General features: G+C 41.0%; 1 protein-coding gene across 2 annotated transcripts in view; it reads right to left on the bottom strand.

Moving 5' to 3' along the window:
* Window positions 1-13,025, bottom strand: part of LOC139424014 (protein shisa-6-like) — a 67,261-nt gene that overhangs the window by 47,926 nt on the left and 6,310 nt on the right. For both annotated transcript variants that reach the window (XM_071175695.1, XM_071175694.1), the window contains exons 2-4: window positions 12,455-12,603; window positions 5,134-5,226; window positions 4,255-4,326 (exon numbers count right to left, since the gene is read on the bottom strand). In XM_071175695.1, coding sequence (XP_071031796.1) covers window positions 4,255-4,326; window positions 5,134-5,226; window positions 12,455-12,603 — 314 coding nt within the window. The remainder of the gene's footprint in view (window positions 1-4,254; window positions 4,327-5,133; window positions 5,227-12,454; window positions 12,604-13,025) is intronic.

Genomic DNA, 13,025 nt, shown 5'->3' on the forward strand with positions numbered 1-13,025 from the left:
GTATGGTGTATTGTAGCAGGGTTACAGTACGGTGTATTGTAGCAGGGTTACAGTATGATGTATTGTAGCAGGGTTAGAGTACGGTGTATTGTAGCAGGGTTACAGTATGGTGTATTGTAGCAGGGTTACAATATGGTGTATTGTAGCAGGGTTAAAGTATGGTGTATTGTAGCAGGATTACGGTATGGTGTATTGTAGCAGGGTTACAGTATGATGTATTGTAGCAGGGTTACAGTATGATGTATTGTAGCAGGGTTACAGTATGATGTATTGTAGCAGGGTTACAGTATGATGTATTGTAGCAGGGTTAAAGTATGGTGTATTGTAGCAGGGTTACAGTATGGTGTATCGTAGCAGGGTTACAGTATGGTGTATTGTAGCAGGGTTACAGTATGGTGTATTGTAGCAGGGTTACAGTATGGTGTATTGTAGCAGGGTTACAGTATGGTGTATTGTAGCAGGGTTACAGTATGGTGTATTGTAGCAGGGTTACAGTATGGTGTATTGTAACAGGGTTACAGTATGATGTATTGTAGCAGGGTTACAGTAAGATGTATTATAACAGGGTTACAGTATGATGTATTGTAGCAGGGTTACAGTATGACGTATTGAAGCAGTGTTGCAGTATGACGTATTGTAGCAGGATTACAATATGGTGTATTGTAGCAGGGTTACAGTATGGTGTATCGTAGCAGGGTTACAATATGTCGTATTGTAGCAGTGTTACAGTATGATGTAGCAGGGTTACAGTATGGTGTATTGTAGCAGGGTTACAGTATGGTGTATTGTAGCAGGGTTACAGTATGGTGTATTGTAGCAGGGTTACAGTATGATGTATTGTAGCAGGGTTACAGTATGGTGTATTGTAGCAGGGTTACAGTATGGTGTATTGTAGCAGGGTTACAGTATGGTGTATTGTAGCAGGGTTAAAGTATGGTGTATTGTAGCAGGGTTACAGTATGGTGTATTGTAGCAGGGTTACAGTATGGTGTATTGTAGCAGGGTTACAGTATGATGTATTGTAGCAGGGTTACAGTATGGTGTATTGTAGCAGGGTTACAGTATGGTGTATTGTAGCAGGATTCCAGTATGGTGTATTGTAGCAGGGTTACAGTATGGTGTATTGTCGCAGGGTTACAGTATGGTGTATTGTAGCAGGGTTACAGTATGGTGTATCGTAGCGGGGTTACAGTATGTCGTATTGTAGCAGTGTTACAGTATGATGTAGCAGGGTTACAGTATGGTGTATTGTAGCAGGGTTACAATATGATGTATTGTAGCAGGGTTACAGTATGGTGTATTTTAGCAGGGTTACAGTATGGTGTATTGTAGCAGGGTTACAGTATGGTGTATTGTAGCAGGGTTACAGTATGATGTAGCAGGGTTACAGTATGGTGTATTGTAGCAGGGTTACAGTATGGTGTATTGTAGCAGGGTTACAGTATGGTGTATTGTAGCATGGTTACAGTATGGTGTATTGTAGCAGGGTTACAGTATGGTGTATTGTAGCAGGGTTACAGTATGGTGTATTGTAGCAGGGTTACAGTATGGTGTATTGTCGCAGGGTTACAGTATGGTGTATTGTAGCAGGGTTACAGTATGGTGTACTGTAGCAGGGTTACAGTATGGTGTATTGTAGCAGGGTTACAGTATGGTGTATTGTAGCAGGGTTACAGTATGGTGTATTGTAGCAGGGTTACAGTATAGTGTATTGTAGCAGGGTTACAGTATGGTGTATTGTAGCAGGGTTACAGTATGGTGTATTGTAACAGGGTTACAGTATGGTGTATTGTAGCAGGGTTACAGTATGGTGTATTGTAACAGGGTTACAGTATAGTGTATTGTAACAGGGTTACAGTATGGTGTATTGTAGCAGGGTTACAGTATGATGTATTGTAACAGGGTTACAGTATGGTGTATTGTAGCAGGGTTACAGTATGATGTATTGTAGCAGGGTTACAGTATGATGTATTGTAACAGGGTTACAGTATGGTGTATTGTAACAGGGTTACAGTATGGTGTATTGTAACAGGGTTACAGTATGGTGTATTGTAGCAGGGTTACAGTATGATGTATTGTAGCAGGGTTACAGTATGATGTATTGTAACATGGTTACAGTATGGTGTATTGTAACAGGGTTACAGTATGGTGTATTGTAGCAGGGTTACAGTATGATGTATTGTAACAGGGTTACAGTATGGTGTATTGTAGCAGGGTTACAGTATGATGTATTGTAACAGGGTTACAGTATGGTGTATTGTAACAGGGTTACAGTATGGTGTATTGTAGCAGGGTTACAGTATGATGTATTGTAACAGGGTTACAGTATGGTGTATTGTAACAGGGTTACAGTATGGTGTATTGTAGCAGGGTTACAGTATGATGTATTGTAACAGGGTTACAGTATAGTGTATTGTAACAGGGTTACAGTATGGTGTATTGTAGCAGGGTTACAGTATGATGTATTGTAACAGGGTTACAGTATGGTGTATTGTAGCAGGGTTACAGTATGATGTATTGTAGCAGGGTTACATTATGATGTATTGTAACAGGGTTACAGTATGGTGTATTGTAACAGGGTTACAGTATGGTGTATTTTAGCAGGGTTACAGTATGATGTATTGTAGCAGGGTTATAGTATGATGTATTGTAGCAGGGTTATAATGATGTGGTGGAGACACGTAACATGTCTGTCAAGTTCAAATGCACGTTTTATTGTCACATGCACAAGTACAGTGAAATGCTTAATTTGCCATCTCTACCCAACAGTGCAGCAATCAATATCAAAATAGTATAACTAATTTAAAAAGCGATTATATACAGTGGCTTGCGAAAGTATTCACCCCCTTGGCATTTTTCCTATTTTGTTTCCTTACAACCTGGAATTAAAATTTGTTTTTTGGGGGAGGTTGTATCATTTGATTTACACAACATGCCTACCACTTTGAAGATGCAAAATATGTTTTATTGTGAAACAAACAAGAAATAAGACAAAAAGCTGAAAACTTGAGTATGCATAACTATTCACCCCCCCCAAAGTCAATACTTTGTAGAGCCACCTTTCGCAGCAATTACAGCTGCAAGTCTCTTGGGGTATGTCTTTATAAGCTTGGCAGATAGCAGGTTGACTGGCATGTCGGACCCCGTGAACACTGGGTACAGGTAAGTACAACACAACCAACGAACAGCATAACACATAACACACAGCTGTCTGTGCAGGTCGCTACAATATATATCTAAATATAACAAAGAAAACAGGAGAAATAAGAAATAAGAGAGTAAGCTATATACTGGGTCAGTGCCAATACTGGATGTCAAACTGGTGATAGTAACAGGAGGTACAGGGAGCAGACAGAGAGCCTGTTGACAGCCAGCTGTTTGAGGTGGAAAAGCCCTCGGCTTTGTAATGACAGTTACTGTAACACCAGGCAGCAGTGATGCGGCCCAACAGGAAGGCAGAGGATTGCGGTTCAAACCCCAGTTAGCCTACCTAATTTTCACATACATTTGTTGTATAAAGACATGAACATATTGAACAACTATATAGATTTGCAAGGAAATATTTGAATTTGAATTAGAAGCAAATGTAAAACAGTATTTGTTTTTGTCACTTGGTAAAATACCACTTACCTTGCAGACACCTAAAATGTACAAGAAGTGGTTATGGAATTGCAAACACAATAACAGGATCAGAATGTGTCTCGTCACACACACACACACACACACACACACACACACACACACACACACACACACACACACACACACACACACACACACACACACACACACACACACACACACACACACACACACACACACACACACACACACACACACAGTTAATCATGACATAGCAACCATTTTAATGCTTGTCACCCTCCTTGTCTATCCTAATCATCTACAGAACCCATGACTGCTTCATACTTTGGAGAACAGACCAGCACAGACATTCAAGCCTGTTTTCCACTCCTCCTTGTGGAGTTGTTTCTCTATGTTCAGCATTAGGGACACCAGACAGCCATGCTTTCTGAAAGCTGTACTGGGCTGGTTAATGATAGTGGCAGGGCGTCTGTTCTGATGCCCTGCATTATGAGGAGCTGGTGCGATTAGCCACCAAACCCACTCTATGGGCCCAGGGTCAAGGTGTGTGAAGTGTGTGAGAGTGGTTTTATCTGGCGGGAGCAGAAAGCAGGTGTGTGGCTGTTCTCCGGCAGGAAGCAGGGGTCTCCATAGTGAGAATATGTTACATACTGTAGGAGACATTAGGAACGTCCAGATCTCCCTGCCAGGACAGCTGCCCTAAATCGTCTACAGAGTGCTGCGCTGCAAAGACAGAGAACAGCCACTTGTTTACTACTTAGCTTTATGCACCAACTCTAGCTATTATCATCCTATACTTTCAGATTAAGAACATTTAGTTTTCTATGTTGCAATTCAGTCTATTTATATTTCGACTGATACAGTAAATTCAATAGGTGTATATCATAATGTAGTTTTCTTGGCATTTGACAGGAAGTCACTTATGTACAACTATCATCAATGATTTTAAGCCTCCTTAGTGAGCGGGGACGAGACTCTGTCAGCTCAACTGACTGCATTGTTCTCGTACAGTAGACAGTTCTGTACACAGTGATCTGGCACGAAGAAGAGTTGGAGGATGTGACAAGTACAGCATGCAGTGCTGGTAATGCTGAGTGTTATTTCATCCACACATGGCCATTGTGTAAATGCCTTTATGAGTCAGTCAAGGGGAAAAACATAACAAAAAGGAGAGAGTACTTTTCACATCTGAACAAAGCAGGAACTCGTTGAGGCTTTTCTCTTTTCAATTAGCTTTGAGAAATGCCGTTATTGTTCTGCCAAAAGCTTCAGTCCCATTTCCCAAGGTGACTGCCAGATGAGAAGTGAGCAAGTAAAATAATTGGATGGGCTATTGCACTGTTTCCCCCTGATCTACTCAAACAGTGGTTCGAAAAACGGAGGAAGACATTTTGGACAAAGAGTGGAGGAAATGTGTGGAGGTGAGAGGCAAGGTCAAAATGTGAGTGAGATGTGTGTTAGAAGTTTGTACGTCAACGCTGTCTTTACTCTTGAAGACATAGTAATTGTCATCAGACCAACAGATAATACCTTTTAGGTGCGGTCGTCCCAGTGTCACGAATCCAGAGGAGATGAAGTTATGATCAAGTTGGTCTTGGCGGAAGTTCTCTTTCCCATAGTGCCCTGTGGGAGAAATGCAGAGTTAAGATAGCATGAGATGACCAATATCATTTATCTGACTGAGACAATTCACTAAGCATATCCGTTGCTGATTTTCGTTTCAACCCTCACACACGAAATCACAAACAACTGTGTACACATATCATAGTTTGGGAAACTCTTAATACCCCCAACCACCCTAGTTAATGAACGTATTATATGATGCATTAGCCTCATTCCTGAGTTAGCTGAATAGCTGTGTTCACGGCAGCTTGTCTTTTATGGAGTCTTAGTTCAGTTCCGCCAGTACTCTGAAAGATAGTGAGGAGGCCTCTGTATTTCACTCCCTCTTTGGCTCAGCCAACTGGAAAAGGAACAGGGGCACAGAGGGAAAGGAAGGTTTCACATTAACAATTTATGCTGTCTGATGTACACTCAGGATCATCACCACCGCAAAAGGTCTCCCCAAAGCTGCGAGCTGGGGGAGCTAGTGAAGACCTTCCCTTCTCATATCGTTCACAAATTAAACAAAGATGCCCATTCAAGGTCAAAAGCCCTGCCCTTTTGCCAAAGCAGGTAAAACATTCCAACTTTAATTGGATGGCAAAATGTCTTTCAGGCTTGGGCACTTGACCCTGAAGATCAGTGGAGAGATTCTAAAGAACCCTTCTAACCGAGACACTCTCCTGTGTTTTAAAACTGATTAATTCCATCCTCAACTTATACAGTACAACACTTTTACCCCACATAGACCTACACTATGGAGGGACCTTATATAATTGATTCATAAACTGTGTAATTGGATCTATCTTCATAATCATGACAGCTGCATTGTAGTACTGTATCTATGAAATGTCAGTTTATAAAAAATGTGCCTTGCAACAAAACATTTCATCCTGAATTTCCTTGGTCTTAAAGATCACTATGTAACATCATTTGTTCCAAGATGATATAGTGTGTCTGGCTGGAACAAGTCCTGTAATTGAGAGTGCAGAGGTCCACAATGGACCGTCAAAGTGCCGGCCAGCAGTCTGACAACCTCCATTTGTCCTGCCAATCGAACACCAACATGTTGTGCACAAAAAGATGCAGGTAGGCTGAGAAAGTGAGTGTGTATCAGACAGTGAAAGCTTAAGCTGAAAATAGAGGAGAAACAACATGACGGTCTGTCTTACAAAGGCCTATTGAGTTCCCCTCCCCTAGCTCTCTTCCTTCCTGTTAGTGCCAGTCTGCATTAGCTGGCAAATAGTTCAACAGCCTCATCTCAATGGAGCAACTTCAAAGTCAATAGTGTCACTCAGACCTTTGGGCCATAGAGGCAGAGATCGAACCACATTTCAAATGATCATAATGAGAAGGAACACCTGGGACCATTAGCCCTGGTCTTCATTACACTGACGTTTGACACAGGCCCGAGCTCTCTAAAGCCTGTTTGGTTCTGTTTTCAAGCCCAATGGATACTGTAAACTGATTGCTGAAACATTTTATCCATCACTGTTACTTTGGGATTTTCATACTAAGAAACGAGTAAATACTTAATGACTCTCAGGATTTAAGAAGTTGACAGAGTCCAATTTATGCTGAATAGAAAGAGGCGTTTATGTGGAAGTTTTTTTAAATCTGTTCAAAGTATGCCTTCATGAAGTGTTCTTGGCTTAGAATAATACCAAAGGGAAATCAACTACAACACATACAGTGCATTCGGAAAGTATTCAGACCTCTTCCCTTTTTCCACATTACAGCCTTATTCTAAAATGGATTAAATAATTTACACAGTCTACACAGAATACCCCATAAAAAAACAGAAATACCTTATAATACCTTATAACTATTCAGACCCTTTCTATTAGACTTCGAAATTGAGCTCAGGTGCATCCTGTTTCCATTGATCATCCTTGAGTTGTTTCTACAACATGATTGGAGTCCACCTGTGGTAAATTCAATTGATTGGACATGACTTGGAAAGGCGTGGCACACCTGTCTATATAAGGTCCCACAGTTGACAGTGCATGTCAGAGAAAAAACCAAGCCATGAGGTCGAAGGAATTGTTCATAGAGCTGCAAGATAGGATTGTGTCGAGGTACAGATCTGGGGAAGGGTACCAAAACATTTCTGCATCATTGAAGGTCCTCAAAAACACAGTGACCTCCATCATTCTTAAATGGAAGAAGTTTGGAATCACCAAGACTCTTCCTAGAGCTGGCCGCCCAGCCAAACTGAGCAATCGGGGGAGAAGGGCCTTGGTTAGGGAGGTGACCAAGAAACTGATGGTCACTCTGAAAGCGCATAGAGTTCCTCTGTGGAGATGGGAGAACCATCCAGAAGGACAACCATCTCTGAAACCCTGCACCAATCAGGCCTTTATGGTAGAGTGGCCAGACGGAAGCCACTCCTCAGTAAAAGGCACATGACAGCCCGCTTAGAGTTTGCCAAAAGGCACCTAAATGACTCTCAGACCATGAGAACAAAGGTGGAACTCTTTGGCCTGAATGCCAAGCGTCACGTCTGGAGGAAACCTGGCACCATCCCTATGGTGAAGCATGGTGGTGGCAGCATCATGCAGTGGGGATGTTTTTCAGCGGCAGGGACTGGGAGACTCGTCAGGATTGAGGGGAAGATGAACAGAGCAATGTACAAAGAGATCCTTGATGAAAACTTGGTCCACAGTGCTCAGGACCTCAGACTGGTGCGAAGGTTCACCTTCCAACAGGACAATGACCCTAAGCACACAGCCAATACAATGCAGGATTGGCTTCAGAACAAGTCTCTGAATACCCTTTAGTGGCCCAGCCAGAGGCGGACGAATCAATTTTAGAATAAGGCTGTAACGTAACAAAATGTGGAAAAAGTGAAGGGGTCTGAATACTTTCCGAATGCACTGTATCCCTGCCAGTGTTTGACAAGCTGTGATGGGGATAATCAGCTTTCTAACCTTGGTCTACTCTAAGGACAGCGCCTAAGGGCTGAATTCAGGTTCTACTGTAAGAGATGTTGACTATGTTCTTATGTTGAAATACACTGATACATTATCTTGAAAGGGTCATTTAACTGGTTTTCCTTTAGCAGAAGACTTTAGGGTCCAAGCAGAGACCAACCAACATCAATGAGAAAATTATGTTAGAACATAATATATTTCCAAGTGTAAAAATAAAACAACATAGAATACAATCTGAATTGTGAAAAACAGATATATTCATATGAGGATCTCATGTATTACTGCAGATTCCCAGGTATATCCACATATAATCTACATGAGCCACCAAAAACACCAACTAGCACTGTAATACAGTATGTAATGGATTACTGTATGTGTTGAGGCTAGTTCAGTCAAGGCCAGTTTAACCCAATATAGTACAGCTGATGCCAGACTTGAGGGAGACGTGTACAGTATTTCACAACAGAAAGATGAGTCGTGTCAGAAGGAGGCCACAAGGGATGAAGACCAATTACAGGACTGACATGAACCCAAACAAAATAGTCAGCCTCTAGGGAAGTATCCTGCATAGTCCACAATCTCTTAATGTAAAACACTGGGGAAGTATGCAGCATAGTCCACAATCTCTTAATGTAAAATACTGGGGAAGTATGCAGCATAGTCCATAATCTCTTAATGTAAAACACTGGGGAAGTATGCAGCATAGTCCATAATCTCTTAATGTAAAACACTGGGGAAGTATGCAGCATAGTCCACAATCTCTTAATGTTAAATACTGGGGAAGTATGCAGCATAGTCCACAATCTCTTAATGTAAAATACTGGGGAAGTATCCAGCACAGTCCATAATCTCTTAATGTAAAACACTGGGGAAGTATGCAGCATAGTCCACAATCTCTTATACTGGGGAAGTATGCAGCATAGTCCACAATCTCTTAATGTAAAATACTGGGGAAGTATGCAGCATAGTCCACAATCTCTTAATGTAAAATACTGGGGAAGTATCCAGCACAGTCCATAATCTCTTAATGTAAAACACTGGGGAACTATGCAGCATAGTCCACAATCTCTTATACTGGGGAAGTGTGCAGCATAGTCCACAATCTCTTAATGTAAAACACTGGGGAAGTATCCAGCATAGTCCACAATCTCTTAATGTAAAATACTGGGGAAGTATGCAGCATAGTCCACAATCTCTTAATGTAAAATACTGGGGAAGTATGCAGCATAGTCCACAATCTCTTAATGTAAAATACTGGGGAAGTATGCAGCATAGTCCACAATCTCTTAATGTTAAACACTGGGGAAGTATGCAGCATAGTCCACAATCTCTTAATGTAAAATACTGGGGAAGTATGCAGCATAGTCCACAATCTCTTATACTGGGGAAGTGTGCAGCATAGTCCATAATCTCTTAATGTAAAATACTGGGGAAGTATGCAGCATAGTCCACAATCTCTTAATGTAAAATACTGGGGAAGTATGCAGCATAGTCCACAATCTCTTAATGTAAAACACTGGGGAAGTATCCAGCACAGTCCATAATCTCTTAATGTAAAATACTGGGGAAGTATGCAGCATAGTCCACAATCTCTTAATGTAAAACACTGGGGAAGTATCCAGCACAGTCCACAATCTCTTAATGTAAAATACTGGGGAAGTATGCAGCATAGTCCACAATATCTTATACTGGGGAAGTATGCAGCATAGTCCACAATCTCTTAATGTAAAATACTGGGGAAGTATGCAGCATAGTCCACAATCTCTTAATGTAAAATACTGGGGAAGTATGCAGCATAGTCCACCATCTCTTAATGTAAAACACTGGGGAAGTATGCAGCATAGTCCACCATCTCTTATACTGGGGAAGTATGCAGCATAGTCCACAATCTCTTAATGTAAAATACTGGGGAAGTATGCAGCATAGTCCACCATCTCTTAATGTAAAACACTGGGGAAGTATGCAGCATAGTCCACAATCTCTTAATGTAAAACACTGGGGAAGTATGCAGCATAGTCCACAATCTCTTAATGTTAAATACTGGGGAAGTATGCAGCATAGTCCACAATCTCTTAATGTAAAACACTGGGAAAGTATGCAGCATAGTCCACAATCTCTTAATGTTAAACACTGGGGAAGTATGCAGCATAGTCCACAATCTCTTAATGTAAAACACTGGGGAAGTTAGCAGGATAGTCCACAATCTCTTAATGTTAAACACTGGGGAAGTTAGCAGGATAGTCCACAATATCTTAATGTAAAACACAAGGGAAGTATCCAGCATTGCCCATAATATCTTAACGTAAAACACTGGGGTATGAGGGTGTCTTGAGGTCACTTCAGGGTTAACATTATTGAAGCACAGTGAAAGCTGTTTGAGGGGATGAAAGCCGATAAGGGGTTAGACAATCCTAGTTTTGGGCAACTGTATGGCAGTCAAAGTGGTTATTGATTCCAATGAGAATTATTGAAGTGTCAAGTGCTGGAATTCAGGCAAACATAACTGTAACTACCTCTGTTGGCTAGCCCTTACAGTAGTTTCATTTAATAAACTGCACATACCAGCAGCTTTGGCTTTTGTGGCTCGAGTCAAGTCTGAGAAAAGCGGCTCACATCCCATGGCGTAGCACGTAACAGTTCTCCTCGGACACATTCCCTGGATGAGGAGGAGTGTCTACTTTGACACGAGAGTGAAACATAACACTGAATCTGGGACACCATACTAGGGCACTTAGCAAGCGATCCCCGGAGCAGGGATCTGGAGACCGGATAAAAGAAGGAGGAACAGCGATGCAAGACAGAATTATCTCAGGACAAAAGCCATGTGTCTCCCGAAGAACATGTTAAGTTGCATCTCCATTTTGAGCCAATGCTGAGTAGGCTTATGGAACCCAGCATGAAAATAGACTCAGCCGAGGCCCTTTGTCTAAACTGCTATATCGTTTTCAGTCTTTAAAAAATATACTTAAGTAGCAGGGCCCCCATCATCAGTTTGGGGGAGTAGTTAACTACATGTGGTTAAACTAGCAATTTAAATACATTTTTGCAGCAGCTTTGTGGTAGTTGACCTAAATTCAAATCTTGGTAGTGTTGTCATGTAGTAGGCAACTTTGTAGGCAACTTTTTTGCCATGTAGTGGTGTAGCTTACTACTGGAACTACACACCACTTTTTTGCCATGTAGTGGTGTAGCTTACTACTGGAACTACACACTACTTTTTTGCCATGTAGTGGTGTAGCTTACTACTGGAACTACACACCACTTTTTTGCCATGTAGTGGTGTAGCTTACTACTGGAACTACACACCACTTTTTTTTTCAAAAATAAAATATTGGTGAAGTAGTCAAGAATTGCCTTAATTTTTCAGCATTAAACCTGCCTAATTCTCACTTGAAACACTTTTTGTGTGCCGAATTCCACATGTTTGAGTTTAATAGGCCAGAATACACATTCTGTTAACATCTGACTCCAGAGTGATATGTTCTTGCAATTTGTAGTCTGTGACATTTCAGATTCAGGTATGATACTTTTTCGCTAAGTAGTTTGGTTGTAGTGAACTACTTTTTAAAAGTAACTTTAAGGTTAGCTTTAGTGTAGTTTAACTTACAATAGTGTGTATATTGTGTATATTATATATTATATTTTCAGAGTAGCTTCCCCAACACTGCCCATCATCTATTTCAGTGTGTGTGTCAAAGACCATTTTAACCATTAATGAAAGCAATAAGGTCCCACTTTACCATGCAAAGGTTGCATACCATAGAAATAACATTGTTGTACACATGTCAGCAAAGTATAATGATAGTAGTTATACATACTGTTACATAGAAGCGTGTACAATGGAGATTACTGTGTAGTCATAAAAAGCTATTGAAAGTCCATAATAGAATGTCTCCTGATTCAGTCATCCCTGCTTGTCTCGTTTCAATGGGATTTCTATAATCTACCTCCACAATTCCTACCAATCACTACTGTCTATATGAAATTCAGACTGGATCTCCACCACTCAGAGAACGTAACTGAGGGCAAAGAATATGGCTTTAATAACACCTTCTCTATTATGATCTCATGACATTTACATTGAACCTAGTTTCATTTGATCTAACTATTTAACATAACTGCTGTTTCCATAGTAACTCTGTCATCATGGGTATCGATTTTATACAGAGAAAGGACTTTGATTCAACTCATAGTGCACCATGCAGCTTACTACAGGTAAAGACCATTTCAGAACCTATGCTTAGGACAAGTACAGTTTGAATCATTTTTGCAAGATATTCTTGGATATGTGAAGTAAAAACAGTGCAGGTACCCACCGTGGTTTGCTAGCATGGTGTGAACTGGGGTGTAATGGTTCTTGGACGTTCGGAGAGGTGTGTCCATGTCTTTGGGTGAACCCTCCAATGCTGCAATATTTTCATTCTCCTTATTTAGTCCTTGTTGCCTCAAAATGTCTGCAAGGGCTCTGCAAAATAAATGTAAAAACACAGATGTAATTTTATCGTTTTCAGACTATACAAACAGAACCAGAAATACTTTCCTGTTTTCAATCACCGACAACCATTATTCTCAACATCCCCAGAAGGTCTACTTAATTTATTTAGTTACATACAGCTCCAATTGTGTTGGTGGAGCTCCAGAACCAGGCACAGTGTGAAGTGTAATTACACCCAAGGTGGCCGATAGGCCAGGTTTCAATACTGAGCCACACTGAGTACAGATGGGCCTTTCCCTTCAGGCCAAGGGAAAACAGCTAAAGCAATTCATCAATGTTCCTTGAAGAATGTTCTGCTAGAGCTATACGCCCCCACTACTAAGGTTCAAATGGGAATCTAACTCCTACCAAGTTACCAATTTTCAAGGGCTCTACACAAAGCATCTTGCTAT

This window comes from Oncorhynchus clarkii, chromosome 13 (genome assembly GCF_045791955.1).
Source record: "Oncorhynchus clarkii lewisi isolate Uvic-CL-2024 chromosome 13, UVic_Ocla_1.0, whole genome shotgun sequence".
In the NCBI taxonomy this organism is placed as follows: Eukaryota; Metazoa; Chordata; class Actinopteri; order Salmoniformes; family Salmonidae; genus Oncorhynchus; species Oncorhynchus clarkii.